At 44.6% G+C, this 27,997-nt stretch overlaps 1 protein-coding gene across 7 annotated transcripts; it reads right to left on the reverse strand.

The window, feature by feature from the left end:
* Positions 1–922: 922 nt before the first annotated feature.
* On the reverse strand, positions 923–27,988 carry LOC140208440 (uncharacterized). 7 transcript variants are annotated; one of them, XR_011888779.1, is made up of 3 exons: positions 27,889–27,988; positions 27,095–27,154; positions 928–1,861 (listed from the first exon to the last, which is right to left on the reverse strand). XR_011888779.1 is itself a non-coding variant. In XM_072277123.1 (2 exons), exon 2 carries the CDS (start codon positions 9,292–9,294, stop codon positions 7,990–7,992), a length of 1,305 nt encoding a protein of 434 aa, XP_072133224.1. In that variant the 5' UTR covers positions 9,295–9,693; positions 14,316–14,716; the 3' UTR covers positions 6,236–7,989. The 7 variants fall into 7 exon arrangements, 2 of the variants coding, with proteins under 2 accessions (XP_072133224.1, XP_072133225.1); XR_011888780.1 differs by lacking the exons at positions 27,095–27,154; positions 27,889–27,988 and adding an exon at positions 14,694–14,725 and having other exon boundaries at positions 923–1,861; XR_011888776.1 differs by lacking the exons at positions 27,095–27,154; positions 27,889–27,988 and adding an exon at positions 14,316–14,716 and having other exon boundaries at positions 923–1,861.
* Between the last annotated feature and the right edge of the window lie 9 nt (positions 27,989–27,997).

Below are 27,997 nucleotides of genomic sequence, written 5' to 3' on the forward strand. Positions count from 1 at the left end.
GGGGCGAGGAGCAGAGTCATCGGTTCAGGTGGGAGACCCTCCACCCATCATGTGATCCCATTTCCTGTTCACATTTTCCCGCAGATCAGCAGCATCTGCAAATCACTGCTCTACGTGTCCGTGTAGCTTCATCTTTTGCCCGTTCAGACAAGGCAGTGAGATCCGGATCTGTCACATCCTCTCATTGTGGGTGGACAATGATTTTTCTGCAATATTTTCAGCATGTTTCCATATAACCACATAACAATTACAGCACGGAAACAGGCCATCTTGGCCCTTCTAGTCCATGCCGAATGCTTACTCTCACCTCGTCCCAGGCCTGTGTCCATAACCACTGGGCTGAGGCCTGGGACTAGGCCTCATTCCACTGTTTTTACCTACTGAAGTGCAGCCAATGTTTCTGGATGTCTGACCCATTTATGTGAGAATTTAGCCTTTTCTATTTATCTGAGCTTCTCATAAATGTGTACAGTTTAGTTCAGCTTCACTCCAGAATTTCCAAAGCAACAACCCAGTCAGTCAAATAGTTCCACACAATTAAAATAGTTTACAGTATTACATTTTTAAAATGTTTATGTTGTACTACTTATATAATTTAACTATTTAATATGTATATTCTTATTTTAAATCACAATGGTTAAAATCTATTGTTATGAAATAGGTTCTATTGCTGCCGCAGAGACAACAAATTACATGATATCTGCCGGTGCTATTAAACCTGATTCTGATAATTGGTCTGGGAGACCCACCACCGGTCACCTGATCCCGGTTACCGCAGATCGTAATGCGAGATTGAAGCCTTTTCTATTTATTTGTGTTCCTCAGTTGAGTTAAGTTTCCCGCTGTGCTTCCAAAGCAGAAGCTCAGCCTGTCTAATATTTCCACACAATTAAAATGGGGAATTTGTTTATTCTTATCACGTACTGAGCTACAGTGAAAATCTTGCCCGACCAACCATCCACACAGATCGATACATTACTATGGTACATTGAGCTGATATACGACAAAACAATAACTGTAACAAAGCATTATGGCTGCAGAGAAAGTGCAGTGCAGATAGACATATGGGGCAGGGTCACGTCGAGTTACATTGTGAGGTCGAGTCCATTTTATTGGACTGGAGATCATTAATTTGGCTTACAACTGCAGGCAGGAAGCTGTCCATGAGCCCGGTGGGAAGCACTTTAAGGCTTTTGTATCTCTTCCCCGATGGGGGATTGGGTTTGCAGCAATAATGTCCAAAGTTGTGGGCATCTTTGAGTACACGGCTTGCTTTCCCGAGGCAGGGGGAAGTGCAGGAAGAGTCCACAGAGGGGAGGCTTGTTTCTACGATGTTTCCAGATGAGACCAAAGTTCTCTGCAGTTCCTTGCAGTCATGGGCAGAGCTTTAGCCATACAAAGGTGTGAAATATTGACAAGAAGCTCAGAGACCTCGGCCTTCACCCTGCCTTGTGCAGCTGGATCCTGGACTTCCTGTCAGATGGCCGGCAGGTGGTAAGAGCGGGCTCCCTCACCTCTGTCTCTCTGACCACACACGCCCCACAGGGTTGTCTCCTTGGCCCCCTCCTTTACTCTCTGTGCACCCATGACTTGTGTCGCCACCCACAGCTCCAATCTGTTAATTAAATTTGCTGATGACACTCCATTGATTGGCCTAATCACAAATAATAACTTTCAATTGATCAAATGCTTCCTGACAAGGCTCGGTCCAAACAAACTTTTCACTCTTCTTCAGGAGAATAGTCAGAGGAAGAGCAATATCAGCAAAGTTCTTCCAGAACTTACGATAATATCCAACCATTCCCAGAAACCTTCCAAGAGCCTTCTTACCAGTCTGTCACAAAATCTGTGGGTCATCTGTCTAAGAAAAATAACAAGATGGCTTGAGTCGCAAAAGTAGATTGAGGTGCTTTTATTTACAAAAATAGTGGAAAAACAAAATATATACAGCTTGCAATTGTCACCTGTCTGATTAACAGCCACCCTCAGATAAACAGAAAAAAAAACGACCCAAGGCTTATAACTGCTAAGCCAATCCCCCTAGACTAACCAAAAGCTAATTAACTCAATTATCTTCCATTTCACACAATCTGAAACTCTACCACCAGTTCTCACAATAAACACATAGACTTCATCATAGGATTCACCATTTCCCAGTTAAATAACTTAAATAAACCCCAAAACTTTACCACAAGATGAGTAATTAGGTAACATAACCCTTGTCCCAGGTAAAGATGGTATCCTCCACCATCGGCACACCTGTGCAGGTTGCTGCTGCCTCTATATAAGACAGCTCTATGCAGCAGCTCTGTTTCAGACCCAGTGACTGTGGAGGAGAGAGACGTCAGATTATCATGACACTTCGTCAAAACACTTACTGGAAAGATGAATATGAATAAATTGACCTGAGATAATAAAACTGTGACATAGTGTGTTTCTTTTTTTCATACCTGTTACTGCTGGGGATGAGTGTAAAATTGTGACTGTTGATTTATTGTGACGCGTGCACTCACCACAATAACAGAGGGGAATAATGTGTGTGGATGACCCTTTGGGTGTTTTACCGAGTGTGCCATGAGACGTCTGTAATCAGTGATGGGCCTTCGTCACACAGTCGGAACAGGAACTTCAGAAATGGCCTGGATTTTGCCTGCACAGGAGCCAACTTGCCTTGACCTACAACACAGCCAAGACAGATCACAGTGGCATGGCCAAATTCACTCTTAGCTGAGTCAGCTGTAAGGTTGGCCCTGGAAAGCCTGTCAAACAGCTCTTCTACTACAGAGATATGCTCTTCCCAAGTGTTACTCCCTGTGACTAAGTCATCAATATCGGCATCTGTGTGTCCTAACTCTTGAATTACAGGAGCAGTCATTCTCTGGAATGTTCCTGGAGCATATTTCATTTCAAATGGCGAAACATTGTATTTATACAACCCAGAAGGTGTCACAAATGCAGAAATTTCTCTACCTCAGTCCGTCAATGGAACACACCAATACCCTTTCAACAGATCAATCTTTGTAAGAAATTACCTTTTCCAATCTTATTGATACAATCATCCACCCTAGGGATAGGATAGGCATCTGTTTTTGTTACTGCATTTACCTTCCTATAATCAGTGCAAAATCTAACACTACCATCAGCTTTGGGCACAATAACGCAGGATGAGCTCCAATCTGATGTTGAAGGCCTAATAATACCATTTTCAGCATATATTCAATTTCTTGCTCAGCCAATTTACACTTTTCTACATTCATGCAATATGGGTGTTGTTTAATCGGTTTGGCTTGACCAATGTCTATGTCATGTACTGCGACCGTGGTTTGCTTGGGAACATCGGGAAATAAATCTTTAAACTTCAGAATTAATTCCTTCAGCTGTTGTTGTTGCTTTGGCTGCAGATGAGCCAACTTGTTGTCAATGTTTTCGAGAACAACAGTGTTCATTAGCCTAACTGGGACCATGTTTGGCTTATGAAAAGTTTCAGATGAGTCAATTGTTTTAGGGTTGCCAGATTGATATGTTTGACAACATTCACCGATGGCGCCTGCTTGTCAGAATAAGGCTTTATCATATTGATGTGTACCACCTGTGTTAGCTTACGTCGGTCGTGTGTTTTAATAACATAATTCACATCATTAATTTGAGAGACTATTTCATACGGTCCATTGAATTTCGCTTGAAGTGGATCCATCAACATTGGAGATAAGGCAAGCACATTATCCCCCACCTAGTATTTTCTTTTGTTTTAGTCCGCTTATCAAACCAACACTTCATTTTGTTTTGAGAAATCTTTAAGATTCGTCTGGCTAGACTACAGGCTTGGTGTAGTTTATTTTTGAAATTCAAAACATAGTCTAACAAGTTAACATATACCTCCCCATCAATCCACTGTTCCTTTAACAAGGTCAAAGGTCCCCTCACTCTATGACCAAATACAAGTTCAAATGGACAAAAGCCCAGTGACTCCTGTACCGACTCTTTTAAGCCTGATTTATACTAATGCATCAAGTGTACGCCGTACCCTCGCTGTACCCTACGCCGTAGGGTGACAGGCATCTCCTCAAAAAAGTAACTCACGCGTCGCGGTGACGCAGACCGCAACCACTGTGATTGGTCCGCTTGGTAGCATCGCATTTCCTCCTACACATTTCTGGTTGCTTTTCTCCGCCATGTCTGTACACTGATGCGAAATAAATGCTTGGAGACAATGAACCAAATCGTCCAATCTACCTGCCAACATCTGAAAATATTTGAAATGCATTTCCTTGTCCATGTCTCTCACGAAGAAGCTCAACAGTGTCAGAGAAACCCCACCGCCAACTTGCATTTTGCTGGTGAAGTGCAGAGCGATGCAGACACAACTACGCATGCTCGCTATGGCGTAGGGCTACGCAAAAATTAAATCGGGCCTACGGTGTAGGATATGGCGTATCCCGAACGCACAAGTATAAATCAGCCTTTACGGTGAACAAAAGCAAATGTATTCCTTCAGATGCTGCCTGGCCTGCTGCGTTCACCAGCAACTTTGATGTGTGTTACTTGAATTTCCAGCATCTGCAGAATTCCTGTTGTATTCCTTCATCCCAGTCTTGTCCATTTTCAACACAGTACGTCTTAATCATTGTTTTGAGGGTAGAATGAAATCTTTCTAAAGCCTCTTGTGATTCCGGATGGTACGTAGACGATGTAATTTGTTTAGCTCCCAGTTCATAAGCTACCTGCTGGAATAATCCAGATGTAAAATTACTTCCTTGGTCAGACTGGATTTCTTTAGGCAAACCAAATAAAGTTAAAAAACTTGTTAGGAGCCTTTGCCACAGTTTTAGCTTCAATATTGCTTTAATATTTATCTTTAATAAAATTTGAAAAAGGGTTCACCGAATGCAGGTATAGGCTGGAGTGGGGTCACTGGGGTGACCTGATTAGGTTTACCCACAACTTGACAACTGTGACAGGTTCTGCAAAAGGTCACAATATCTTTCCTCAAATTAGGCCAGTAAAATTCCTTTATAATCCTGTTTAGAGTTTTATTCATGCCAAAATGGCCACCTACGGGCATACTGTGGGCCGAAGTTAAAATTTCAGTCCTATAAACTTTAGGAACAATTGCCCATTCCTCACTCGCAGGTATAGCAGGTGGCCTCCACTTCCTCATTAACACTCCATCCTTGAGATAATACCCTACTGTCATTTTCTTAATCTCATCATCTGAGAGAGATGTTTCTTATAAAGCTTCAATCTCAGGGTCTCGGTTCTGTTCTGCTATAAAATTCTTCCTAGACAGGGATAAATCTTTCTCATCAGACTTACTACCTGAATCCTGTTGAAACAATGAAGGCTGAAAGGTCCCTGACAAGTCATCATAACCCGAATCCCGATTTTGGCTATCATGGGTATCAGAATCATGCTGCACAGAACTGTCTGCATTGGCAGACTTTTTAGCCATACTTCGAGTTATTGCGATAAATGTTAAAATCCATCTGTGGGTCGTCAGTGGTTGGCTTAGTTGTCAACTGCACTGCAGGAACAACTTTACCATCTGCCAGGTCATTCCCTAACAGCAAAGTAACATCTTCCACTGGTCAACTGGAGCATAATCCAATCCTAACAGGTCCCGAAACCAACCCTGACTGTAAAGTTACCTTGTGGAATGGAACAGAAACAATGCTGCCCCCAATGCCTTTAATAAGATTTACCTCACCAGTGTCAGTCTCATCACCGAACTAATATAAGTGACTGAGAAGCCCCAGTATCTCGAAGAATTTTCACTGGTAGCGGGGTTGACCCTTCCATTACTAATACAAACCCATTTGACATAAAATGATCGAATCCCTTCTTAACTCAGTCAGACCTCTCAGTCCTTAACTGAGCCTCAACAGAATGTTCAGAACCCTGTGGGTTTATAGGTGCTTCAACATACTGATCACAGGCATGTGGGACTGCCTCCTTTTCCTTTTTCTTCTTCAGGACAGAACAATTAGCCACCATATGACCAGCTTTCTCACAATAGTAACAAGAGAGACCGGAATATTTCTCCTTCAACTGCTTCCCTTCATCCTTAGTCTCGTCACTAGTCCCAGCTTTAATTTCTGGTTTACCCTGGTTATCCCTGCTACTCTTTTGGAAGCTCTTATTCTGGGTGAACTTAACCTTATGAGTTAAAGCAAACTTATCTGCTAATCTAGCAGACTCCTGCAAAGTGGCAGCATCCTTTTCATTTAATTACATCTTTATGTCATCAGGGACGCACATTTTGAATTCTTCAATTAAAACCAACTCTTTCAAGCTGTTAAAATCATCATTTACATTTTTATATGTGCACCAGCGGTCAAAACACACAAACTTCTCATAAGCAAATTCCATATAAGTCCGGTTCACAGATTTCCTCAAACTTCTAAACTTTTGCCTGTATGCTTCTGGGACCAACTCGTAAGCTTTGAGCACAGCCTGTTTGACCATCTCATAATCAGCTGCTTCATCAATTGTCAAAGCAGAATAGGCTTGCTGAGCCTTCCCCTTAATTACACTTTGTAAGAGAATAGGCCAACCCTCTTTTGGCCATTTTGAACCCTGAGCAACCTTCTCAAAATGCTGAAAGTATTTATCAACCTCTGCCTCGTCAAATGGAGGTACCAATTTAACTTCCCGACTGGCCTCAAACTTATCACCAGAGTCTAACGCTAGACCCCTTTGCTGCAATCTCTCTATCTTTTCCAGCTTGAACAGCCACTGTCTTTCTGCTTCCTCCCTGTTTTTCTGCCTCTTCTCTCTGTTTTCCTGCCTCTCTAGCCTCAACCTGCCTCTGCCTTTCCACAGCCTCCATCTTGAATTTTTCTAACTTGTACAGGAGGCCAAGCTTACTAGGTTTACTTTCAGGAAACACCTCCAAATCCTCCACTTTAAACACACCCTCAGATACATAATGTTCAGCTATTATCCTCTGCATCTGTGACCTCCTCATTGTCAATTTCACCTTAGCAAGTTTTAACCATTTAGCAATACTCAACAACTCAATCCTTCTGGTGTCCTTCAGTGCCTTAGAGGTTGGTGCTTCCAGACATCTATCAACATCCATTGCTGCTGATTTTCCATACACAAATAAATCAAAAGGGATTTCTCCAATGAAACCGATAACTGATCAATACGCCTCCAAATCTTTTCCTATATCGGATGCAGGACCCAATTTTGTCCCCATAACACTTTAGAAATGAGTCAGCAGCAATAGACTACACCTAGAGTCTGTTTTTGATGTTAAGTCCACTATCTTTATTAGTACCTACTAACAATATAGTAACTTAAGCAAGATAAACAAAAGTTAACAGTGTTATGTGTATATATGTGGGTAAATATAACTTCCAAACTTTTGAGCTCAGGGGAAACCAGGCTTGGAGTCTTGAGATGGTGAACTATGAAAGTTCAGTTCAACCACAGAATAGTTGAGGAGAGAGAGATATTTGTAATCCAGGGTAAATGTCGAGAGAAGGCAATAACGTTGAATTCCACAGCATCCATGGTGGTAAAACGAGAGAACAGTCGCTGTAGATTTCATCCGTCGTTGTTCCAAATCCACATACAAATTATCACCAAAAGTGACTTGTCACAAGGGATATCGCCTTCAAGTGAATTTCCACACCACACCCAGGCAAGGGTTAACACATAAGTGGTCTTCACAGGATACCCCAAATCCGATCCACTCCTATGGATCAAATGAGGTGACAACCACACATCGAATGTTCGCTGAATTGATAATTAACCCACCTTTGTGGGCAGAGGAAAGTTCGAAACGGTGACCCTTGGCCACTAGTTCCCTTGTTTTGAACCTTCCATTTTTCCTCCTTCATCTCCGTCTGACTGAGTATCTGTGTTCTTGGTTAAAACTAAACAAGCTGTGAGCGATGCAAACAAGATGCAAGTTAGACTGATTTCCACTCTTAATCTCCCTCTCTCTCTCAAAATGACAGTCCACAGCAAACGAAATCTGGGGATTCATAACAATGGCCACTCCCCATTGTGAACTGACTGGTGTGCCAGTAGGTGGGATGACTGAGCGAATCCTTTCCCACATTCCGAGCTGGTGAACGGCTTCTCCCCGGTGTGAACTCGCTGATGACTCTGTAGGTTAGATGACTGAGTGAATCTTTTCCCACAGACTGAGCAGGTAAACGGCTTCTCCCCGGTGTGAACTCGCTGATGTTTCTGTAGGGTGGATGATTGGGTGAATCTTTTTCCACAGACTATGCAGGTGAATGGCTTCTCCCCAGTGTGAACTCGCTGATGATTCTGTAGGGTGGATGGGTGAGTGAATCTCTTCCCACAGATTGAGCAGGTGAACGGCCTCTCCCCAGTGTGAACTCGCTCATGGCTCTGCAGGGGGGACGACTGAGTGAATCTCTTCCCACAGACTGAGCAGGTGAACGGCTTCTCCCCAGTGTGACCTTGCTGGTGTGCCACTAGGTTGGATGACTCAGTGAATCTCTTCTCAGAGACTGAGCAGGTGAACAGCATCTCTCCAGTGTGAACTCGCTGGTGAGCCATTAGCTTAGATGAGCAAGTGAATCCCTTCCCACAGTCTGAGCAGGTGAACGGCCACTCCCCACTGTGAACTGACTGGTGTACCAGCAGTCTGGATGACTGAGTGAATCCTTTCCCACATTCTAAGCAGGTGAATGGCTTCTCCCCAGTGTGAACTCGCTGATGACTCTGTAGGTGGGATGACTGAGTGAATCTCTTCCCACATTCTGAGCAGGTGAATGGCTTCTCCCCAGTGTGAACTCGCTCATGACTCTGTAGGGAAGATGAATTAGTGAATCCCTTCCCACAGACTGAGCAGGTGAACGGCTTCTCCCCAGTGTGAACTCGCTGATGAATCTGTAGGCTGCATAACTTAGTGAATCCCTTCCCACATTCTGAGCAGGTAAACGGCTTCTCCCCAGTGTGAACTCGCTGATGACTCTGAAGGTTGGATGACTGAGTAAATCCCTTCCCACATTCTGAGCAGGTGAACGGCTTCTCCCCAGTGTGAACTCGCTGATGACTCTGTAGGTTGGATGACTGAGTGAATCTCTTCCCACAGACTGAGCAGGTGAATGGCTTCTCCCCAGTGTGAACTCGCTGATGTCCCTGTAGGGTGGATGAATTAGTGAAACTCTTCCCACAGACTGAGCAGGTGAATGGCTTCTCCCCAGTGTGAACTCGCTGATGTCCCTGTAGGGTGGATGAATTAGTGAAACTCTTCCCACAGACTGAGCAGGTGAACGGCTTCTCCCCAGTGTGAACCCGCTGGTGAGCCATTAGGTCAGATGACCGAGTGAATCCTTCCCCACAAATTCAGCAGATGACCAGCCTCTGCCCAGTGTGAATTGCCTGGTTTGTCCACAGGTGGGATGACCGACTGAATCCCTTCTCACACACAGATCAGATGAATGGCCTTGTCCAGTGTGAACTTGCTGATGTACCTTCAATTGAGATAACCGACTGAATCCACTCCCACTATCTGAGCAGGTGAACGGCCTTTCCCCTGTGTAAAATGACGGGCGTGCCAGTCAGTCAGATGACCAAGTGAATCCCTCCCCACAGTCTGAGCTGGAAGGGTGGTCGATTGAATCCCTTGCTCCACTTCTCAAACATCTGGACAGAGACAGGAAAACTGTGTTTGAGATCCTAGGAGCTAAATTCCATCTCGTTTTTAACCTGTAAAAAGATTTACAAAATCCATCACTGGGTTAGGACAACATTTCAGATGAGATTACTTGAGTTTTCAAGGTTTGATCTGGCATCACACTGTTACAGTGAGGTTCAACCCAAGTTGGAGAGAGAAATCAGCTTCTAACTGGGCACAGTGCTGGTATCTGGAATGACCATCAATTCCTTGATGCTCTTCCTGTCTCTATCAGAATGGGGCATTTCTGCCGTCTCCAATTTGCTCCTTGGCGCAGTTTGACTCTCTCCATTGGTGAGCAGCATGGATGCCTGGCCCCACAGTAACTGAAAGAGTATCAGGCAAGTTGTCTTTCTTGTCATGCATCTGGGATTTTCTTTTATGTATTATTAACTTAAAAGTGCCACAGTTTTAACGCTATGTAAAAAATTCCTGCTGAGATGAATGGTTGGTCTGCACAGCTGTTAAAAGAACTTAGAGTGAATTTTTGTATTATTCCAGGTTCTTGTCACAGTCACAGAAAATTACAACACAGAAACAGGCCCTTTGGACCATCTGATTTGTGCTGAACTATTTAATCTGCCCACTCCCATACCCCTACCATCCAGGTACCTATACAAACCTCTTAAATGTTGAAATTGAGCCTGCATGCACCACTTGTGCTGGCTGCTCATTCCACACCCGGATGACCGTCTGTGTGAAGAAGTTTCCCCTCATGTTCCCCTTAACGTTTCACCTTTTACCCATAACCCATGGTCTCTGGTTGTCGTCCCACCCCATCTCAGTGGTAAAAGCCAGCTTGCATTTACCCTATCTATACCCCTCATAATAGTGGTATACCTCCATCAAATCTCCCCTCAATCTTTTTTGTTCCAAGGAATAAAGTCCTGACCTGTTCAATCTTTCCTAATAACCCAAGTCCTCCAGACCTGGCAACATCCTTGTGAATTTTCTCTGAACTCTTTCAACCTCTTTTACAACCTTCATGTAGGTAGGTGACCAAAACTGTACACAATACTCCAAATTAGGCCTCACCAATGTCTTCCACAAGTCAACATAACGTCTATCTATTGTTGTCAGTACTTTGGTTCATGAAGGCCAATGGGCCAAAGTCTTTCTTTCCGTCACATCCACGACACCATTTTCAATAGACAATAGGTGCAGGAGTAGGCCATTTGGCCCTTCAAGCCGGTACTGCCATTCACTGTGATCATGGCTGATCATCCACAATCAGTACCCCGTTCCTGCCTTCTCCCCATATCCCTTGACTCTGCTATCATTAAGAGATCTCTTTCTTTCTTGAAAGCATTCAGAGAATTGGCCTCCACTGCATTCCACAGATCCACAACTCTCTGGCTGAAAAAGTTTTTCCTCAACTCCATGCTAAATGACCTACCCCTTATTCTCAAATTGTGGCCTCTGGTTCTGGACTCCCCCACTATCAGTGAATTAAAGACTTGTATTCCCAGATCCCTTTCTTCTACAAAACTCCTCAGTGCCCGACCAGTCACTGTGAAAGACCTCCCTTGGTAGGTCATACCAAAGTGCAACACCTCACACTTGTCTGCATTAAATTCCATTTTCCATTTCTCAAACCATTTTCCCAGTTGGTCCAGATCGCAACAGCAGCCATGATAGTCTTCCTCACTGTTCACTACACCACCAATCTTGGTGTCATCCGCAAATTTGCTGATCATCCAGATAACTGATATAGATGACAAACAATAACAGATCCAGCACTGATCCCTGTGGCACACCACTAGTCACAGGCCTCCGGTCAGAGAGGCAACCATCTGCTACCACACACTGGCTTCTCCCAAAGACAGTGTCTCATCCAATTTACTAACTCATCTTGAATGCTGAGTGACTGAACCTTCTTGACCAATCTCCCATATGAGACTTTGTCCAGTGCCTTGCTCAAGTCCATGTGGATAACATCCACTGCCTTGCCTGATAACTTCCTCGAGAGACTCTACAAGATTGGTTAGACATGACCTACCATGCTCAAAGCCCTGATGTCTATCCTTAATCAGTCCACACCTATCCAAATACTTACAGCATATCTCCAGTTCCTGCACACACGTTTCAATAACTTTCCCACTACTGATGTCAAGCTCACCAATGTACAATTTCTTAGTTTATTTTTAGAGCCTTTCTTGAACAGCGGAACAACATTGGCTGTCCTCCAATCCTCCAGTACCTCACCTGTCTCTAAAGATCATTTAAATATCTGTCCTTGTGCCCCGACAATTTCTGCACTTGTCTGCCGCAGGGTCCTAGGGAACAACTTGTCAGGCCCTGGGGATTGATCCACGCTAATTTGCCTTAAGACAGCAAACACCTCCACCTCTGTAATCTGTACAGGGTCCATGAAGTTGATGCTGCTTTGCCTCACTTCTATAGACTCTGTGTCCATCTCCTGTGTAAATACGGATGCAAAAAAAAATCTCCCACATCTATTTTGTCTCAGATCAGAACTACTGTTCTGATCTTGCATAGGATTATTTTTTTTTCCCCCCTTGCAATCCTTTTTGCTCTTAACATATCTGCAAAATCCATGAGGATTCTCCTTCACCATGTCTGTTGGGGCAACCTCATGCCTTCTTTGTCTTTCATAAGTTTTCACTTGAATTTCCTGTACTTCATACGTACCCCATTTGTTCCTATCTGCCTGTACCTGGTATGCACCTCCTTTTTATTGATCTGGGAGATGAAGCACAAAGGGCTGATAGAGCTGCATGGTGGGAGGTGGGGGTGGGGGAAGGTTAAACTAAAGTTGCAGGGGGAATGGGAGCCTGAATAACAGAACAGATACTGGAGACGTTGTGGAGACAGTTGTTGTTCAGTCCTCAGACAAAGACAGGAATGAAAAAGTTAAGCATGGTGCAGTGAATATGCTGAGCCCTGTATATTTCAATACAGGGAGCAGCGTAGGAAAGGCGGATGTGTTCAGAGCATGGATCAACACCTGGAATTTAGATACTAGGATCTGGCAACTGTGGCCTGGGACAGGCTGCTTTGTGGCAAAGGTGTGCTTGGTAAATTGAGGCCTTCAAAGCAAAATTTTGCAAGCACAAAGTGGGTATGTGCTTGTCAGAATAAAAGATAAAGATAGAAACTGTATCTCTTGGTTTTCAAGAGATATTGAGAACCTGGTGAAGCACAAAATGGAGTTGCATAACAGAGATAGGCAGGTAGGTTCTTATGGAGTATAAGAAATTCAAGAGAAAACATAAATAAATCAGGATGGCTAAAAGAAAGCATGAGATTGCCCTCGTAAAAAAGATAAAGGATAATTGTCGTGGATTCTAGAAATAGATTAAGAACAAACGGATTGCAAGGCATAAAGTTGGTCCTCTGGAAGACCGGAATGGCAATCCATGTGTGGAACGAAAGCAGATGGGTGAGATCTTAATTTTTTTTTATCTCATTTACTCAGGAGATGGACAGAGTGTCAATGAGAGTGTGGAAAAGCAGCATTAAAATTGTGGACCCTATACAGATTAAAGAAGAGGAGATGTTTGCTATCCTGAGGCAGATTAGGGTGGATAAATCTCCGGGGCATGACAAGGTGCTCCCTCGGACCCTACGGGAGGCAAGTGCAGAAATAGTTGGGGCCCTAGCAGAGATAATTAAATCATCCTTAGTAATGGGAGAGTTATCAGAGCATTGTAGGGTAGCCAAAGTAATTTTGCTGTTCAACATAGAACATAGAAATCTACAGCATATTCCAGGCCATTCAGCCCACAATGTTGTGCCAACCATGAAACTTACTCTAGAAACTGCCTAGAATTTCCCTAACACATAGACCTCTATTTTTCTAAGCTCCATGTACCTACCTAAGAGGCTGTTAAAAGACCCTATTGTATCTGCCTCGACCACCACTGCTGGCAGTGCATTCCACACACCCATCACTCTCTGTGTAAAAAAAACTTACCCCTGACATCCCCTCGGTACCTATTTCCAAGCACCTTAAAACTATGCCCCTCGTGTTAGCCATTTCAGCCCTGGGGAAAAACCTCTGGCTATCCACACGATCAATGCCCCTCATCATTTTATACATCTAAAAAGGGCTCTAAGCATAAACAAGGATATTATACATTGCTTTGATGATTTGTTGGAAGTTTAAAAAGGTATGAGGGTATAGATAGGGTAAATGCAAGCAGCTTTTTCCACTGATGTTGGGCGGGACGACAACCAGAGGTCATGGGTAAGTGACTTCCCCATTTATACAACAAATACAATACAGCACAATACAGGCCCTTCGGCCCACAATGCTGTGCCAGACATTACTTACTTTAAAAATTACCTAGAGTTCCCCATAGCCCTCTATTTTTCTACGCACCATGTACCTATCCATGAGCCTCTTAAAAGACCCTATTGTATCCGGCTTCATTACAGTCGCCGGCAGCCCATTCCACGCACTCACCACTCTGTGTAAAAAACTTACCCCTTGTGGTGATATCACGTGTCAGGACGTGACTGGGCAGAGTTCCCAGCATGCGCAGAAATGAAGAATTATCAAGAAGCATGGCAGTGTAAAACTTGTTTTTTTCTGCTGTTAAATAAAAGATCAATTCTGCAGAATATGGTTTGTTATTAGTAACCCACGGTACGTACAAAGAACACAACACCCCCGACATCTCCTTCGTACCTGCTTCCGAGCACCTTAAAACTGTGCCCTCTCTGCAGATTTTCTCTTGTTTGTGACTGGAGGCAGAACAAAGGTGATTTTCACAACAGCTGATGTAAAAGATTTTGTTCCCTTTCTCCGAGTTCCCGATCCTTGCATTTAGACAGCTGGAGCTCAGCTCTGTCTGAGAGATCCATCGGTTCCCATTCCCGCATCAGCCGGAAGCTCCCCGGGGCCCGTGTACGGATGGTGGGGCTGAGAGAGAGGGAAGAGAGCAGGACTGTCCCGGGATTGCGGGTCATGGTGCCCGGAGATCACAGCAATTGTCCCTCCCCCTCCGCTCTCCCCTTTCCATGTCTCCCCTCACCTTCTCCCTCATCCCCGGGGACGCGCTCTTACCTGCTGTCGGTCTTTTGAGGCCTTCCGTATACTGCGCGCATGCGTGATATTCGGCAACGTCACAACGCCGACGCCTGCGCATTTGATCGGTGCTTCGGCAAGGGCGAAATTTCTATCGCACGGCTTTATGGCTAATCATGGTGCCATTAAAAGTTTCTGCATACACCAGTTCCACGTCCATAGCTCAGTTTTTTTTTGTGCATATAGAAAATTCAGCAGCTGTTTTAATGCAGAAAGCGGCTCCCGTAAAAAAATATACTCAATATCACCGTGTATCTAATGCCAAAGTACAATCCTCTTACAAATGTAGATATAAAACTCAAGAGATTCTGCAGTTGCTGGAAATACAGTACAGAGACACACACACACACACAAAATGCTAGAGGAACTCTGCAGTTCAGGCAGCAACTAAGCAGAGGAGTACACAGTCTAGGTATCCTGAAGGGGCTCGTCCTAAACGTTGTCTATTTATTCCACTCCACATTTGCTGCCTGATCTGTTGATTTCCACCACTAATTTGCAAAAATTAACCACCTTTTTCTTCCAATCAAACTGTTTCAAAATGTTTCTGATCTTTCATTTGTAGCCATATCCTGCCGGCCTGATTTCTCTTCCTCCTCCTCCTTGTAAACTTTAAGTCCCCTCTCTTTCTGGAGCCCCAAAGCCTTGAATCAGGCTGACAACTCTTTGTTTTCTGACTCTGCTCCATCAAAGATTCACTCGCTCGTCTACTGTCAGACTTTAGAGGCACATTACAACAACCCAGCTGTCTGAGACACAGTCCTTTGAAATTAGTGAAAATGACCCAAAACGTTGAAAAGAGCAGGGAAGAAGGAGCTTCAGCACCTTAGTCCAGAGCCCTGAAGAACGTTAAAACCACAGTGAGCTCATCGTCTTATTCAGCCTGGAGAAAAGCATGCAGAAAATTTCTTGCAGGTGAATAAGATGATGAGAGGCATTGGTCGTGTGAATAGCCAAAGGCTTTTTCCCAGGGTTGAAACGGATAACACGAGGGGGCATAGGTTTAAGCTGCTTGGAAATAGGTACAGAGGAGATGTCAGAGCTAAGTTTTTTTAAACAAAGAGTGGTGTTTGTGTGGAATGCACTGCCAGCGACGGTGGTGGAGGTGGATACAATGAAGTCTTGTAAGAGAATCTTAGAAAGGTACATGGAGCTTATGAAAATAGAGGGCTATACGGTTGGGTAACTCTAAGCAGTTTCTAGAGTAGGTTACATGGTCGGCACAACATTGTGGGCCGAAGGGTCTGTAATGTGCTGTAGATTTCTATGATTCTATGACATTCAAGGGAAATCTCCTATCCCACGGAGTGGTGACATGTTGTAACCTGTCATCACAGGGAGAGTGAGAGGGAAATGGCAGGGATAGATTGTGATATACTGATATGGAACAGAAACATGGGCAGGAACTAAATGGGCCGAGTGGCCTCTCTACTGTACATCGTGAGTGTGGTAGAGACAGTAAGTACCTGAGACACGGGATTTGATACAGAACTAATTTGTCTTTCACAGATCCATAATATTAAACACCACTCTAGTTTAGGGCTAACATCAGCAGAACTGACTCCTCCAATGCTCAGTGACTATGGTTCGGTCCTGGGTGGGATGAGCAGCCGCAAGAACTGCAGATTTTGACAGTAACAGAAAAGGAAGATGAGGCTCTGTTCTGGGGAGATGTTGAAAAAGAGGATTTGCCATAAATGCCAGCTGAACTGAATGTGGATAAATCATCTGGTACAGATAGATTGTATGTGAGGAAACTGTGAAGTTGTGGTCAGAATCTTCCAACATCTACAGCTTTGGGGTGCATCTGAGGACAAGAGAATAAGATATACAGTATTTTTGCTCAAAAGAGATGCAAGGATAAATCTAGCAATCCTAGATCAGGCAGATTAACCTCAGTGTAGGAAAGCCTTGCAAATGATAATCAGTCTCAGAACTAACACTTCAACAAAGTGTGACAATAACAGAAAAAATAGACTTATGAAAGGCAAGTCATGTTGAACTGATTATATAATGGAGAGGGGGATTGATATGGCCCTGGTGGCTAAAGGGATCAGGGGGTATGGAGAGAAGGCAGGTTCAGGGTCCTGAGTTGGATGATCAGCCATGATCATACTGAATGGCGGTGCAGGCTCAAAGGGCCGAATGGCTACTCCTGCACCTATTTTCTATGTTTCTAACAGTCCCTCAGTTACCTTGATGGTTAAATATTTAACATAGAGCTGATTTGAAGTTCCTCCCTGATGTGAAGTTGCTGGCGTTGCACCAGCTGGGATGATTGAGTAAACCTTTTTGCTCACTCCGGACAGAAATGTGGCCTCTATTTTATTGTAAACTCACCGGAGCATCATAAAGTGGATTAAGTGAATGAGTCATTTCGCACACACGGAGCAGATGAACGGCCGGATCCCAGTGCGAAACTGTTGGTGCACAGGTATTTTAAAATCTATCCCTGCCGTTCAGCTCTCACTCTCCCTGTGATGACAGGTTGGAACAAGTCACCACTCCCTGGGAGAAGAGACTGCCGCTGAATTACATAGAATCACAGGAATCTACAGCACATTACAGTCACTTCGGTCCAGGATGTTGCTCCAGCATTTTGCGTGTGTGTGTTTGTGTGTGCACATGTCAAGCAACTGCAGAATCTCTTGTTTTTTATATCTGCATTGTAAGAGGGTTTTACTTTGGCATGAAACACAGGGAATGCCTGTTGATATTCAGTATATTGTTTATGGGAGCTGCTGCCTGCATTAAAACAGGTGCTGAGTTTTTTGTACATACAAACACTGATCCATGGGCATGGAACCGGTGCTTGCAGACACTTTTAATGGCATCGTGATTACCCAGAAAGCCCAGTGTTTAAATTACGCAGTCGCTGACTCACCGATTGAATGCGCTGGTGTCAGGGTTGCCGATGTTCCCGAATATCACGCATGCGCACAGTACACAACCGGCCTCGTGTGCATCCGATTGCAGGTAAGAACGATTCTCTGGTCGGACTTTTTCCAACACCGATTCTTCCCTTTCTCTCTCGATCACTATAAGGGCCCCAGGGGGCTTCCGGCTGATGAGGGAATGGGAACCGATGGGTCTCTCAGACAGAGCTGAGCTCCAGCTGTCTAAATGCAAGGATCGGGAACTCGGAGAAAGGGAACAAAATCTTTTACATCAGCTGTTGAGAAAATCACCTTTGTTCTGCCTCCAATTACAAACAAGAGAAAATCGGCAGATGCTGGAAATCCGAGCAACACACACAAATTGCTGGAGGAACTCAGCATTAGTACTCTTTTCCATAGATGCTGCCTGGCCTGCTGAGTTCCTCCAGCATTTTGTGTCTGTTGCTTGTTCCACCTCCTCTTGTTCTGGACTTTTCTACCCGTGAGAACATGTTTTGACCCACTCTCTCTGGATCCATAATGATATCCAACACATTGTCCTGGGCAACAAGTAGCTTTCACATCACAAATGTGCCAGACTCCAATGAGACAGACTACTGCCCTTCCCTTCATATTCATTGGCATTGCCATCACTGAGTTCACCACCGTCAGTCACCTGGGGGAGGGTTCAGGGGAAATATTTATGTACAATACAGAAACTGGTGTTACCTGTGTGTACTGTGGTGACGCAAAAGTTGCTGGAGAAAGAAGGATTTTGGCACATTGGCCTTCATAAGCCAATGTACTGAGTACAGGAGATGGATGCTATGTTGACTCTGTATGAGAAATTGGTGATGCCTAACTTGGGACTATTGTGTGCAGTTTTGGTCACCTACCTAGAGGAAAGAAGTAAAAGAGGTTGAAAGAGTTCAGAGAAAATTCAGAAGGATATTGCTACGTCTGGAGGACTTGGTTATAAGGAAAGATTGAACAGGTCAGGACTTTATTCCTTGGAATGTAAAAGATTAAGGGAAGATTTGATGGAATTGTACCAAAATTATGAGGGTTATAGATAGGGTAAATGCAAGCTGGCTTTAACCACTGAGATGGTGTGGGACTACAACCAGAGGCCATGGGTTAAGGGTGAAAGGTGAAACGTTAAGGAGAACATGAGGGGAAACTTTTTCACACAGATGGTCATCCAGGTGTGGAATGAGCAGCCAGCAGAAGTGGTGAATGTGAGCTCAGTTTCACCATTTAAGAGGTTTGTGTAGGTACCTGGATGGTAGGGATATGGGAATAAAACATTTAAATAGTTCAGCACAAACTAGATGGGCCAAAGGGTCTGTTTCTGTGTTGTACTTTTCTATGACTGTGACAAGAACCTGAAATAATACTAATATTCACTCTAATTCCTTTTAACAGACCAACCATTCATCTCAGCAGCAAATTTTTATATGGCATTAAAACTGCGGCACTTTAAATTAACAGTGCATAAAAGAAGGTCCCAGCTGCAGGTCAACAAAGGCTATTTGTGTGAGAGTGTTTCAGTTCCTTTGGGGCCAGGCACCCATACAGCTCAGTGGGAACAGGGAATAATACCAATAGAGAGAATCAAACTGAGCCAAGTCAGAGATTTGAGATGGCAGAAATGCCCCATTCTTATTGAGACAGGAAGAGCATCAGGGAGTTTGATTCCAGATACCAACACTGTGCCCAGTTAGAAGATGATTTCTCCTTCCAACTTGGGTTGATCCTTACTGTAACAGTGTGAAGTCAGTTCACACCTTGGCAACTCGAGTGATCTCATCTGAAATGTCCTTCACCCATTGATGGATTTTGTAAATCTTTTTACAGATTAAAAACGACAAGGAATCTCTCTGCAGGAATCTTCAAAACAATACACCAGTTTTTCTGTCTCTGTCCAGATACTGAAGAACTGGAGCAAGTGATTCACTCAATCATCAGTCCTGCTCTGACTGTGGGGAGGAATTCACTTGGTCATCTAACCTGAAGGTACATCAGCGAGTTCACACTGGGGAGAGGCCGTTCACCTGCTCAGACTGCGGGAAGGGATTCGTTCAGTCATCCGACCTACTGGTGCACAAGCGAGTTCACACTGGGGAGAGGCCATTCACCTGCTCAGACTGTGGGAAGGGATTCCTTTCATCATCTAAACTGAAGGTACATCAGAGAGTTCACACTTGAGAGAGGCCATTCACCTGCTCAGACTGCGGGAAGGGTTTCACTCGGTCATTCCACCTGCAGAGACACCAACGAGTTCACATTGGATCGAGGCCTTTCACCTGTTCAGACATTGGAAAGAGTTTCTCTCAGCCATCTCCATCAAATGTGCATCATTGAGTTCACACTGGGGAGAGACCGTTCACCTGCTGTGAATGTAGGAAGGGATTCACTCAGTCATTTAACCTTGTGACACACTACCGGGTTCACACTGGGAGGAAGTTTCAATAAGCTGAATGCTGGATATTTGTCCATCACCGTTGCTGAATGCAATTTCGAGAGTGACTGTCGGTGCTGAACTCTGCAATTACTGCTGCTGCTCACCACACCCAGTTCTGCGCCCTGGTCACTGGGCATGGGAGGAGTTTCTTCTGCTGCACATTCACCTTTAATGGGACTGTTGTTTAATATCCTGGATCTGAGGCAAATAAATCAGTTCTGTTGGAATTCTTGTCTCTGGTACTTAGTGAATTTATAATGCACCTAGTGTACAGTAAAGAGTCAACTCAGGCCAGCTGGACCCTGCCAGTGATTCTGTTCCACGATAGTCCTTTTAAATCCTCCCCTGTTGTTCCCCTCTTGCTCTCCCTGTGGTGATGGGTTCCAAACAGTCACCACTGTGTGGGTGAAGGGGTTCCCCTTGAATTTTCTGCAGACTGAAGAAGTCAAATTGACTGCAGTTCTAGCTGACATGTTCTTCACCCCTCAAATCCCTGGGCTGAGGAAGAATGACATTGGTAGTTCACCTTCTTATTTCCACATTATAGGTCATTTTCCCTGCTTCTGAAGGGTTAACAAAGAAACATAGAAAACCTACAGCACAATACAGGCCCTTCAGCCCACAAAGTTTTACCAAACATGCCCCTACCTTAAAAATTACTAGGGTTACCCATAGCCCTCTGCTTTTCTAAGCTCCATGTACCAATCCAAAAGTCTTTTCAAATACCTGATCGTATACACCTCCACCACTGTCGTCGGCAGCCCATTCCAGGCGCTCACCACTCTCTGCATAAAAACTTACCGCAGACATCTCCTTTGTACCTACTCCCAAGCACCTTAAATCTGTGTCCTCTTGTGGCAGCCCTGGGGCAAAAAAGCCCCTGGCTATCCACACGATCAATGCCTCGCATCATCTTATACACCTCTGTCAGGTTACCTCTCATCCTTCTTCACTCCAAGGAGAAAACGCCGAGTTCACTCAACCTGTCTTCAGAGAGCATGTCCCCCCCACCCCCAATCCAGGCAACATCCTTGTACATCTCCTCTGCACCCCTTCTGTGGTTTCCACATCCTTCCTGTAGTGAGGCAACCAGAACTGACAACAGTACTCCAAGTGGGTTCTGACCAGCATCCTACATAGCTGCCAGGGTTGTTAGAAAAAGCCACTGTCCTCTCAAGACTGAAAACAGAATGAGAAACCATTAGTTGGATGTTGAACGGAGCAGGGTCAGAAACCAGAGGCGAGTCTGCACAGGGCAGAGTTTGGGGCTCTGGACGATGGTCGGGGTAAGAACGTATGATGAGGAGAAGGGAATCAGCAGCGGGGTGTGGCAATAAATGACAGAGTAGCAACATTTGGAAGCTGATTGACAGAGAAAGTAATTTGGTTGTCTGACTGATGACAGAAACAATGCCTGTGGTGAGGTGCTCCACTGGTCGAGGAACATGTGTGTTGGGAATGGTTTTATCTATTGAGGGAGTTGTTCCTGCTTGGTTATCCTGTAATATTATATCTGGATGGTTATTATGGATTGTCCTATCTGAAATAATGTATTGACTATCATATAAATTGTGAGATTTTGACTCTAAAACCGGATCAGGCTTGAATTTATGGTGCCTTTATGAAGTTACGGTGGTCATTCATAAGTTTATATTTTAAAGCAAGGTTTTAGTGAATGATATTTGCTATTTGATTGTACCTGTGTACGTAATCCGATTGAGTTCAACTGCTGCAGGATCCCAGAATGTGTTGGACTGTGTCTGGTTTCTCTTGGCATTTTCTGCATTAATCACCTTGCTTGTTTGTATTTTATGCATTTTTGATTTATTTTCTTTGTTAACCACCTTGGCCTGTATTTCTGCGAGGAATCCCTCTGTTTCAGGGAAGAGGTCTCCAACTCTCAGTCAGGGGCTCGATGCTTCCTTGTCACCATTTCATCTGCTCAGATCATTGGGATGTCTCCCATGGAGGGTGATACTCATTCCACTGGTTAGTTATTTCTTCCATAGTGGTAATACATTTTTCTGAGTTGGCTTCTCAATTAAGTTTTCTGGCCTGTGTTTTTTTTTATCAGACTTTCATATATACTCATTATACTCATATAATCATGTTTATTTTTGATGAAAATAGATAGTTTAGAAATTCTATCAGACTGTTGGGTGATTTTTTTTTTAATGTTTGCTTTCCAACCCTACGCCACCTTTCTGATGATTTGATTTGATTTGACTTTTTACCAACACAGCCACAGCACCCTCTCTGCCTACCTGTGTCTCCTTTCCAGAAACGTACCAGTATATGGGACACAAGAGATACAGCAGATGCTGGAAGTTTAGAGCAACAAGACAATGTATGTGAGGAGCTCAACAGGTCAGGCAGCATCTATCGATGGGAATCAATGTTTTGGGCCAAGACCCTTCATCGGGACTCTTGATACACAGTTATCTGGAATATCGTCGGCAGCCCATACCACGCACTCACCACTCTCTGAGTAAAATACTTACCCCTGACATCTCCTCTGTACCTACTCCCAAGCACCTTAAACCCATGCCTTCTTGTGGCAGCCATTTCAGCTCTGGGAAAAAGCCTCTGACTGCCCTAAATGATCAGTGCCTCTTGTCATCTTATACACCTCTTTCAGGTCACCTCTCATCCTCTGTAGCTCCAAGGAGAAAAGGCCAAGTTCACTCAACCTATTCTCATAAGGCATGCTCCCCAATCCAGGCAACATCCTTGTAAATCTCCTCTGCACCCTTTCTATGGCTTTCACATCCTTCCTGTAGTGAGGCGACCAGAACTCAGCACAATACTCTTCAGTGGGGTCTGACCAGGGTCCTATATAGCTGCAACATTACCTCTCGGCTCCTAAATTCAATTCCACCGTTGATGAAGGCCAATACACCGTACGCCTTCTTAACCACAGAGTCAACCTGTGCAGCTGCTTTGAGCATCCTGTGGACTCGGACCCCAAGATCCCTCTGATCCTCCACACTGCCAAGATCTTACCATTAATACTACATTCTGCCATCATACTTGACCTAACAAAATGAACCATCTCACACTTATCTGGGTTGAACTCCATCTGCCACTTCTCAGCCCAGTTTTGCAGCCTATCAATGTCCGCTGTAATCTCTGACAGCCCTCCACACTATTGACAACACCACCAACCTTTGTGTCATCAGCAAACTTGCTACCCCATCCCTCCACTTCCTCATCCAGGTCATTTATAAATATGATGAAGAGTAAGTGTCCCAGAACAGATCCCTGAGGCACATCACTGGTCACTGCTCACCATGTTGAGCCCAGCTGGGGATCAGCTATTCTGGATTTGGTGTTGTGCAATGAACCGAATTAGAGCACTTAAGGTAAAAGAACCCTGAGGAGAGAATGATCTTAATATAATTGAATTCACACTGAAATTTGAGAAGGAGAAGCTAAAGTGAGATCTATCAATATAACCGTGGAATAAGGACAAATACAGAGGAATGAGAGGGGAATTGGTCAAATTTGATAACAGACAAAAAACACTGGCAGGGATGACGGTAAAGCATCAAAGGCTGTAAATGCGGGAAGCAATTCGGAAGACACAGGATATATACATTGAAAAAGGAACAACTATTCTAAAGAGAGCGTCATACAACCACGGCTAATGAGAAGGCAAAGCCAACATAAAAGCCAGAGAGAGGGCATATAACAGAGCAAAAATTGGTGGGAAGCTAGATGATTGGGAAGCTTTTATAAACCAACAAGAGGCAACTAAAAAATTAATTAAGAAAAAAAAGATGGAATACGAAGTTACAAGATGATACCAAATGTTTCTTCAGGTCTATGAAGTGTAAAAGAGGCAAGAGTGGATGTCGGACCGGGGGAAAACGATGCCTGGGGAGGGTGGGTGACAAGGAGATGGCGGCTGAACTGAATAAGTATTTCACACCAGTCTTCATTGTGGATGCACCTAGTGGGATGCTGTATGTCCAGATGTCAGTGGTCAGAAGTGTGTGAAGTTGTCGTTACTCGAGAGAAGGTTCCTGGCAAACAGAAAGGTCTGAAGGTAAATAGATCACCTGGACTAGATGGTGTACATCCCAGAGTTCTGGAAGAGGTGGCTGAAGAGATTATGGAGGGATGAGCAATGAAGTTTCAAGAATCAGTGGAGTGAGTCTGGTATGGTTGCGGAAGACTGCAAATTCGGAAATGTATCTCCACTACTCAAGAAGGGAGAGAGATTGAAGAACGGAAATTTTAGTACAGTTCGTCTGACCTCACTGGTTGGGTAGATATTGAAGTCGGATGTTGGGGATGTGTTTCCAGGGCATTTCGAGGCACGTGATAAAATCGGCACTCAGCATGTTTGCCTCCAGGAAAATCTTGCCTAGAAAGTGTGTTGAAATTCTTTGAATTTATTGAAGTCATTATAAGCAAGCTAGACAAAGGAGAATCGGGTAATGATGTACATCTGCATTTTCAGAAGGTCTTTGACAAGGTGCCACACATGAGGCTAGTTAACAAGTTATAAATCCATGACATTACATGAAAGATTATTGTATGGATAAAACAGTGGCTGATTGGCAAAGGATAGTAATAAAGGGGACGTTTTCTGTTTGGCTGCCGGTGACTAGTGATGTTCCACAGGACTTGGATGGCAGAATTGATAGCTTTATTGGAAAGTTTGCCAATGATATCAAGATAGCTGGAGGGCCAGGCAGAGAGGCTATAAAAGAGGCTATAAAAGACCAGGCAGAGAGGCTGTAAAAGGACTTTGACGATTCAAGGAATGGGTGTAAATATGGCAGATGGAATACCGTGTAGGGAAGCGTATAGTCATGCACGTTGGGAAAAGAAATACTGGGGTACACTATTTTCTAAATAGTCTAAACTTAGGAGCCCTTGTGCAGGATTCCCTAAAGGATAATTTATAAGTTGAGGCGGCAGTGAGGCCAAATGCGATTTCAGGAGGACTAGAATATAAAAGCAAGAACTTAATGTTGAGGCTTTATAAAGCATTGGTGAAGCTTCACTTAGATTATTGTAAGCAGTTTTGCACCCCTTATCTTAGAAAGGATGGGCTAACACTGGAGAGAGTCTAAAAGATTGAATGTCCTATCCTATGAAGACCCTTTGATGATTCTGGGCCCGTATTCACTGAAATTCAAAAGAATGAAAGGTGATATAATTGAAACTTATCGAATGTTGAAAGACCTGAGTAGACTGGTATGTCCCATGGTGGGAGAGTCTAGGACCAGAGGAAACTGTTTCGGAACAGAGGGGCGTCCTTCTGGAACGAAGGTGAGATTAGACAGAGGGTGGTGGATCTGTGGAATTCATTGCCACGTGCAGTTCTAGAAACCAAGACTTCATGTCTAGCGATCGTCCGTCTATAGAGAGTTTGTCAACCTATAATAATTATTGTTTTTCAGCTGCAGCTGGTAAAACTTGAGGTGCAGGCATCGCAAAGCATAATCATTTCTCGGTTTGCGCGGAATCTGTCTACTCAGATCGCGGGATGTCTCTCTGGAGGGACATGAATGGATAACTTCATCTTCCATAGTGACCATTTCTTCATTTTTCTGGATAGTGCTTTCATTTAACTTTAGTATTGTGTACTTCTTATTAGTTTTACACACGGTGGCATGGAGTGCTCAATCCTGGTTTCGTTGAGGAAAACTTTATCCTTGGGTATATTACTTCACCCCTCCCCATCTCCAGTTTCACCCATGACCTCCCACCTTGGACTTCTTCCTCCCCTGTCCCCTCTACATCCCTTACCCTGACTTTGCATCTTTTTTTCCCCCAAAAATGCCAAGACCTCAAGAATATTGGGGCAGAAGTGAGAATAGGTGCTATTACAGAGGAGAAAATGTGCTTTGGAAGCTGGAAGGTCTGAAGGTAGATAAGACTCCCAGCCAGATGGTGTAAACCCAAGGGTTCAGGAAGAGGGAGCTGAAGAGTTTGTGCAGACATTAAAGACATAGAGCACGACAGCACAGAATAATGCCATTCGGCCAATCTAGTCTGTACCAACCCATCAATCTGCTGAGTTCCAGCAACCTCCACTGGGACCATATTCCCCCCTCCCATCCATGAACCCATCCAATCTTCTCTGAGATGTTGAAATCGAACCTGCCACTTGCTCTGGCACCCCATTCCACAACCTCACCGCCTCTGAGTGAAGAAATTCCCCCTCATGTTTCTCTTAAGGAATGAGTAATGATCTTTCAAGAATCACTAGATTTGGGAATGGTTATGGCGAACTAGAAAGTTGCAAATGCCACTCCGTTCTTTAAGAGGGGAGGGAGGGATAAGAAAGAAAATTATAGGACAGTTAGTCTGACCTCAGTAGGTGGGGAGATGTTGGAGTCCATTAACGATGAGGATTCAGGGCACTTGGAGGTGCATAATACAGTACGGCCAAAGTAGGCATGGTTTTCTTCAGGAGAAATCTTGCCTGACAGATCTGTTGGAATTCTCTGATGAAACAACAGGCAGGACACACAAAGGAGAGGCAGTGGATGCTGTTTGTTCGGATTTTCAGATGGTCTTTAACAAGGTGCTGCACATGAGGCTACCTAACAAGATCATAGCTCATGGTGTTTGATGTTTCTGTGCCTGTTCCCACAGGAGTTTGGAAGTTCCTGAATACTGTAAAACCCGAGATAGAAAGGATGTGAGAGGACGTTTCCCATAGTGCAGAGCCCAGGACCAGGGGGCAGACTCTCAGATGAGACGGAAATCAATTTAGACCAGAAATGAGGAGGAATTCTCCTGCTGTATCTCATGATCTTATGATTGTTTAACACGGCCGTTTCTGACCTGTACTTTTGTGGCCATCCCCCTCACTCTCTTAAATACTTATCTCTCTCCACCTCAGATGCACCCAGCCTTCACACCCTCGGGGCAGTGAATCCCAAAGATTGTACACTCAGCCAGATAGATGGACACTTCCCTGATCCCAGTGGAACTGCATCTCCACACACACTCCTCACTTGAGATGACTGTCTATACTCATGACACAGGACATCACATCACTGTCATTCTCTTAATACCTTGTGTGACCTGCTGATCTCTGGGTATCCTCCCTCAAAAAGCTTCTCCTCGGTCACCATCTGTGAGATTATATAAAAAACAATTAAAACGATCTCTCAGACAGCTCCTGTACTCCTCCACCCCGGACTATGTTTCGCTGCTTAAAACTCTCCCACTTCAGCCCCTTCCTTTCTCCCTTTCCCCTTCCAAACTCCAGATATCCCACCAGATCCGAATCCACTGTAAGGACATTTATATCTCACAAGCGGCTGTACAAACCCGTGTCCTTCTCTGATACAGAGGTCACTGACGCTCCACCGCCATCCCAGTCTGCACCAACAGCCCATGACTGTGACAGCTGTTCCCAGACTCTGGGGCTTTGTAACAAACACGATGTTAACAGCAAGATTAGACAGTGATGAATTTGAAAAGAGATTGTTGCTCATTGAAAGGATGCCCGAGCGTCCGATACAACGGAGCAGATCCTCCCGTTGACAACTTTATTTGACCGACCCGGGTCACGGAACGTCCGATCATCCCAGTTCCTCACAACAGCAACCCCACCCGACTACGGTCCCACACCCTTCCCTCCACTCACCCCACACCCACAGTCCACCCATAACCTCTACCCACACACAGACAGATACCCTTCGCCCCAAACCCTCTCCCAGCCTGGGAACAACAACTGATCCCACCACCCGGGCTCGGGTGCAAAGCTAAAATCGGGGCCGCGGGACCGGAGAGCCCGGAGCCTCCAGCCGTCCAGCAGAAGTCGGTCCCGGCCCTTTCGCACTGCAGTCAGCCCCCAACTTACACAAAAGCGGGATCGGTCCTTCCTCACCGCCGCCTGAACAGGAGAACCGCCGGCGACGGCTGCGGTCGGCACAGCGACTGCGTTTAGCGGGAGGTTCGCCGCAGCACCA

The sequence above is a fragment of the Mobula birostris genome, chromosome 13, assembly GCF_030028105.1.
Source record: "Mobula birostris isolate sMobBir1 chromosome 13, sMobBir1.hap1, whole genome shotgun sequence".
In the NCBI taxonomy this organism is placed as follows: Eukaryota; Metazoa; Chordata; class Chondrichthyes; order Myliobatiformes; family Myliobatidae; genus Mobula; species Mobula birostris.